General features: G+C 41.1%; 1 protein-coding gene across 1 annotated transcript; it reads right to left on the minus strand.

Moving 5' to 3' along the window:
* Window positions 1–2,357: 2,357 nt before the first annotated feature.
* LOC129706485 (interleukin-22-like) lies at window positions 2,358–5,768 on the minus strand. The gene is given in 6 exon segments (XM_055650823.1): window positions 2,358–4,015; window positions 4,679–4,741; window positions 5,049–5,168; window positions 5,170–5,199; window positions 5,314–5,379; window positions 5,472–5,768. Coding segments are annotated over 6 exon segments (531 nt in total). The 5' UTR covers window positions 5,634–5,768; the 3' UTR covers window positions 2,358–3,925.
* Between the last annotated feature and the right edge of the window lie 1,596 nt (window positions 5,769–7,364).

Below are 7,364 nucleotides of genomic sequence, written 5' to 3' on the forward strand. Positions count from 1 at the left end.
TCTTTGTAAAACCAAGCCCTTATCCAGGTGGATCATGCTCAAGGTTACTTCCGGATGCTTTAAATTTTTGCAGAATGGATGTGATTCTGATGGGACATTCCAGTATGAAAGCATTATTTATAATATAATAGCAACATTTCTGTTATCCCAGCATAACCTCTAGATTACAACGCAATGAATTATACAAAGTCAAAAGCCTGAATTATAATGTTCCCCACCATATGCTCAAATACCATGTTGAGTCCCCTTTCAGGATTTAGGTTGCATTTACACCATAACTGAAACTTTAATGCAGATATCCATAAATATTAGGCTAGAACAGTGAGATTTGTTTTGCTTATATTTAAATATGATGCAAAATGTTCTCAGTTCATCCAATTATCAACGTGAGTGTTTTCAAATGTGGTTTTACACCTGAATAGAGTTTTCATGCACTGATAGTTTAATGCAGCGAGTGCCTGACTTTGTAATACCAGCTATTTCCTGATTGATTCAAGGGCAGTTTGAGTTGTGCTGTAAGTTTCACAAAGCAGAACTGGCAGTATAACCACACCCCAATGTGGTCACAAAACTAGGATAATTTTACTTTCGTTTGTCTCTACCTTTCAAACGTGTGACACACAGGAAGTGTCAGATCCAGGTTACTCAGCTCGTTTGAGGCACAATCTACTTCCTTGATAAAAATCTACCCTGGAATAAACGTGACCGACCAGAAGTTTCTGACACATTCATCTGTCACATACTGAGTTTTGGTCATATTTTGGGAATGGGAAACTACATGTGTTTGTCAATATTTTCATATTCATGAAAAAACCCAGCATATGATGAGTTCTAGCATCATAAACATTGAGGTGATTTCATTCTGCAGCTTCCTGCTACTGTCAAGACAGGTGAGTCATGAGTGTTTAATTGTCATATGTACCGGGAACTGAAAAATGAGATACTTATTTGCTGCAGCCTAGCAGGCCCATTAATACTAACAGCAAATAAATATACAATCATAAATAGTTTAGTTTTTTAGTTTAGAGATACAGCACGGAAACAGGCTCTACGGCACACCGAGTCTGCACTGATCAGCGATCCCCTCACATTAACACTATCCTATACACACTAGGGACAGTTTACATTTATACCAAGCCAATTTACCTACAAACCTGTACGTCTTTTAAATGTGGGAGGAAACCGAAGATCTCGGAGAAAACCCACGCAGGTCACGAGGAGAACATGCATACTCCGTACAGACAGTACCCATAGTCAGGATCGAACCTGGGTCTTTGCAACTCTGCAACAAGGCAGCAACTCTACCACTGTGCAACCGTGCCACCCAAACAATACAATAAATTATTTGTACTATTATGTAAAAAGGCCATAAAAGTACGTAGTGCAACCAAAACATTGTACATTGATGCTGAGGTAGGGGTGTGGTTAGAGATGTATAGTGTGCTTCAAGATTCCAATGATTAATGGGAAGAATCTGTACTTGAACCTGGAGGTTATGGTTCTCAGGCTCCTGTATCTTCTTTCTTCTGGTACCAGCAAGATGAGGGCAAAACCAGAGTGGTATGGATCTTTGATGAGGCACAGTGCCTCCTGTGGAACTTATTGATGGTGGGGAGGGCAATAACTGTGATTGACCGAGCAATCACTGGGTTCTGCTTTATAACCAAGGGTTATAAAGACTCATTCATCACAGCTCATCCTTCTGAAATAGAGGAAGATTTAAGCAGAAGATTCTGTTTATTTTAGATTTGCTGCAAAATATGGTTTTCATTAGCTTCCATAAACCAACAAAAAAACTAGTCATGCTCTGCAAAGTCCATTACACTGTAGTCTTTACAAATCTTGTATTTCAACACTTAATCCCCAGAATAGGATAGTTAATTTGGTACATGACACAATTTCATTCTCATTTTTATCCTGGTAGATGACTATAATTTTAAACTGAATATTACCATTTAACTATGTGGTGGAAAACCAGTTTATACAGATGGGTGGGTTCTTCATCATTAAGCAGCAAAATGCTGCAGTTTACGTCAGGAGTATGAGTCAGGAGAGTCGTCATGAGTGTTTAACTGTTGTATGCACCAGGAATGGAACAATGAGATTCTTGCTTGCTGCAGATTAGCAGGACCTTTAATACTAACAGAAAATACATATACAATAATAAATAATACAATAATCTGAAAGTAATAATAGGTAAAAGGAACATAATAGTGTAAACCAAAGTACGTAGTACAACCAAACCTACGTCAATAGTAGATTGGTGCTGAGGTAGGGTTATGGTTGGGGATGTGTAGACTGGGAATGAGATGGGCTCTTCAGCCCATCCGCTCCATGCGCCATCAAACACCCATTTATACTAGCCCCTTTTTAATCTCTTCACATTCCCATCAACTCCAATCCAGATTCTACCACCAGTGGTGAATAGTTTTTCTCTTATAGAGAACGGCGAAACATTTTACATTTTACATCTTACCCTGGTCAGGTTGACATTACATTAATCGGATAATGTAATTTTAAATGTTTCAAATGCAGGAACTAAAAGGGTGTGGATCACGTACAAACGGGAGATTAATATAATGTGGCATCATGTTCAGCATGGACATTGTGGGCCGAAAGGCCTGTTCCTGTGCTGTTCTGTTCTCTGTCTATGTTTTGTGCAACGGACTCCATTACATAATAGCAACAAACTTTCTCCTCAGCATCTTCCGCCAAGCGAGCTTGACTTTATCCTTTCGGTGACCCTGTCATTTCTGGACGTTGGGTTTATTTATGAGATGGAGGAATGTTTCTGCTGGTAATGGTTTTTGTGAGGAACTCTCCATCCACATTAGATGTTCCGCTATTCTGCCGTTTAAAGGCCAAAGCGACGGTCCTGTTTCTCCGTGTGAAAAGGCAGTAACTCGGCTTTTAAGTACTTTATTTGACAGAATACGGTTTTAGTTATTTCTGTGTTATTTCTGTGATGGTAAAACAATATGTGTTCATTGTACCGACCGGATGTTTACTACTTTACCCGCGGAAAAGTAATTCTTGGCAGATCCCTCTAAAATTAAGACGTTTGGACGACAACAAAATAAGAAAAAAGAATCAAATCATTCGCCTTCATGTTTGATTTTCTCGGATAACTTCAACGGAAAGTTAAAATCCCAACTATTTGTTAACCTGTTCCCACTTAACCGTGTTGTATTGGTGGGTTTTGGTCACAAGTTACCAGCTGTTAAAACTATTAAATACAAAATAGATAACTTTTTTTTAAAAACCATTTATGTTATCTAAGCCACCGCACCATTCAGATTTAAAGGGGAGTCTAGTGTGTTACGCGGCACCTAAGTGTTTCCCAGTGACACTCGGTTGGCTGTTTATCATAGCAAGCAGTGCCGAGGTTGCATTAAAACACTAGAAGACTTCGTCGGCTGCTTTGCCAATCACAGAATGGGTTGTACAGAAAACTGTGTAGGAAAAAAATCCAGATACTGGTTCACACCATAGATGGACAAAACTGGAGTAACTCAGCGGGACAGGCAGCATCTCTGGAGAGAAAGCATGGGTGACGTTTCGGATCGAGACCCTTCTTCAGAATGTTCCGCACGTCATTCACAAAAAAAAATGAACGAATAACACGTGGTTTGTTTAATTTCAAATATGTGTTTATTTTATAAAAGACAACCTTCAAATTTCTAAATAATAAGTTTAAATATAGAATGTTACAAGTGCTCATTAACAATGCAATATAGATTGCTACATAACTTACTGTAAGTAATTACAATGAATGTGTATAACGTTATACACAATAAATACATCAGAAATAAATATATTTCATTTGGTAAGTTAACAAAACGTGTTCTTGAGAAACTATCACAGTGTCCTTGTGTCTTGAGCCCTTTCCTCATCCATCGATTCCTGGTTTCCCCTCGTCGCCAGGTTATCTTTCAGCGGTTGAGCAGCGGCTCCCTATCTCCTGAAGGAGGATGAAAAGTTCCCCCACAACCTTGGCCTTACTCGCCTCGCCCAGCTGCAATAGATGAGCAGAAATAACAAGAACATCAGTGACATTCATTTACTGCAAGAAAACTAAGAAACTGTTCTGCGCGGAGCATCGAGTCAGAAGTGTAGTTACTGAATGTCGTGCTGCTGAACTCAGCTGAGGTCAATTCTTTTCCTGACTCTTGGTTTTAATTCAATCTGAGCACAAATTTACAGAATAATTAAAGGCATGGACAGAGTGGATGCGGAGAGGATGTTTCCATTTTGGGAGAGTCGAGGACCAGAGGTCAGAGCTTCCGATTTAAAGGGTGCGCTTTTAGAAAGGAAGGGGGAACTTCATCAGTCAGAAGGTAGTCGATCTGTGGAATGTATTGCCACAGAGGGTCGTGGAGGCCAAGTCAGTGGATATTGTTGAGGCAGAGATGGACAAATTCTTGACTAAAACGGGTATGAAGGGTATGGGGTGCCGGCAGGAAAATGGGATTCGAAGGCCGAGATCAGCCATGATTGAATGGCGGAGTAGACTCGATGGGCCGAATGGCCTAATCCTACTACAATAACTTGTGAATGTTAAGGGCATTGGGGTTTTGATGCATCATATTCGCGTGTGCACAGGTGATCCCTGGCTATCAAGGTGTGTTTACGCCTTTAACCCGATATAGAACATGTGCATGACTTATTTGTAAATTACCTGGTCCACTTTCTGCTTCAGTCGCTCAATGTTTTCGTTGGCTTGCATTTTCTCCTCTGTATCCTGAAAGGAACACAATCAGTTCAATGTGTAGGAAGGAACTGCAGATGCTGGTTTACACCGAAGATAGACACAAAAATGCTGGAGTAACTCAGCGGGACAGGCATCATCTCAAGAGCGAAAGAACGGGTGACGTTTCGGCTGGAATATACTACACACTATACATAATATAGTCTGAAGGGTATCTACCCGAAACGTCACACATTCCTTCTCTCCAGAGATGCTGCCTGTCCCGCTGAGTTACTCCAGCATTTTGTGCGGATCTTCTATGCTCTCCCGGTTTAGTTCGATCACAACAGGAAACACTTACGCAATCAGACATGTGCCGTTTCATCAGGACGGTGAGAAACTCCTTCACCTCGTCCAGGTGCCGGTACTTGGCCTGCAATTCGGCGGAGTTCAGAACTGTTATAAGATAGAAGTCAATCACCTTCTCTGAGCACGTAGCAGCTGCCAGATTCCTGCAAAATAAACCAGGGGTCACTCAGGTATTCCCCAAACAACAACATGATGCTGTGAATTGTTAACTTGTGCTCGGTGACATTAATGAGCGTCGCACCAATGCAAGGTTATACCTCTAGCCCTCGGAATAGCTCCTTTCCCACCAGCCTGGTGTCCGTGTCCTCGTCCTGCCTTTGAGCCTGTGGAATGATTGGTGTGAATTAATGTTATTCTAAAAGCACGGAACAGCAAAAACTTCCACACAGAGTGAAAGACAGAAACATTCACTCACATCTCTAGACAACACGTGGACCTTGTGCCTCATTTGTCGCAGTAATCGTTCTTCAACTCGACAAACCGCATTCGTTCTCTTTGAATTCAAGCTCGGGGCACAGTTGCCCAGGACTGCAAAGCAACCAAGGACCAACACAGCTATAGTGGTGAACGGATGCATTCTGAGAGCAGTGTATCAGACAGATCTGGCCCACTTGCAAATCAAAACCGCCTTACGTCCCTGAACCTCAACTAGATTGAGATAAGGCTGACAACACAAAAGTGAGCAGGATGCCTCTACGCTACAAACTTTACCCGCTCTATCTTCTATTCTGAATGAATCGCTGGTGAACATTGTTTATATATCCTCCACAGTTAGTTCAGAAATTTCGCTGAATGACATAATGACCGCGGCATTTACTTAGTACATTTCCGCTTTCTCGCAGGTAATTTTCCGATTGTGCAAAATTTCTAATAAAATCACAATGTCAGCGCTATAATCTGAAATATGAGCATTCGGGTATCGTATGTAATTATTTTTCAATATTGGTCAATAATGGCAACATCTCTGGTTTCTTATGAAATAGCAGCCTTGTTTAATTTTACCCAACGGGAATATCAGGACCATCTATTGTTTAAAAAAAAACGCGCGATGTTTGACTGATCGATCGCCCCCGCCTAATCTATAGAGCCATCCGATGGACATTTAAAACAATCATCCTGGGTTATCTAAATTTAGATGTGGATCCTTGAAAATACTAGAATTGTTTGATCATGTAGTTAAAAGTTCACGCGGAAGGGTTTCCTATATTAGATAATAATAATAATAATATAATAATAAGAATATAATCGATAATTTAGAGGGATGCTGGACTAGGATTACCGACAATGCATTTTGCGCCACTTCTTGAAAAATCCTGGTCAAGACATCACAGGGAAGATGTGTTTGGACTGGAGAGGATGCAGATGAGATTTACCAAGGGAAATATCCTGCTATGGGGGAAAAAATGAGTAATATGTTTCTTTTTCTTTGATACATAGGAGGCGACGGTGGACTTAAAAAGGGCTCATTACTCAAATTAAATTGATTAAAATTATTAAATTGAGGGGCGTCCTGCATTGAGTAAATGGGAAGATGCTTTTGTCCCGCAGCTGAGGATTTAAATTAGTTTTGTTCAGTTTAGTTTATTGTCAGGTGTACCGAGGTACAATGAAAGGTTTTTGTTGTGTGCTGTCCACTCAACAGAAAGACAATACATGATTACAATCGATCCATTTACAGTGTATAGTACATGGTAAGGGAATAATGTTTAGTGCAAGGTAGAGACAGCAAAGTTTGATCAAGGGTAGTCCGAGGGTCATCAAAGAGGTAGACAGTAGTTCAGCACTGCTCTCTGGTTGTGGCAGGATGATTCAGTTGCCTGATAACAGCTGGGAAGAAACAATCGGTAAATATGGAGGTGTGTGTTTTCACACTTCCATAGCTTTTGCCCGATGGGAGAGGGGAGAAGCGGGAGAGGCCAGGGTGTGACTCGTCCTTGATTATGCTGCTGGCCTTGTGGAGGCAGCGTGAGGTATACATGGAATCAATAGATAGGTTGGTTTGTGTGATGGTCTGGGCTGGGCTGGGGGGGGGGGGGGTGTTAGGGGATAGGGGATCTTTCTCGAGCAGTAAGTAGTATAAATCAGGAGACATGATGGGATCTATCCAAAATTGTTGACAGATGTTAGAGAGGAGTTTGTAGGGGCATTGATTGATTACGTTTTTTGTATCTTCTCTAGAGGCATGATACCTGAGGACTGGGAAGAAGCGAATGTTGTTCCATTGCTTAAGAAGAGAAGGAGAAAATCCAGGAAGTTAAAGGCTGGGGAACCCCACTGCAGTGGTGGCGCAACTATTGGGGAAGAATTT

This window comes from Leucoraja erinacea, chromosome 19 (assembly GCF_028641065.1).
Source record: "Leucoraja erinacea ecotype New England chromosome 19, Leri_hhj_1, whole genome shotgun sequence".
Lineage (NCBI taxonomy): Eukaryota > Metazoa > Chordata > Chondrichthyes > Rajiformes > Rajidae > Leucoraja > Leucoraja erinaceus.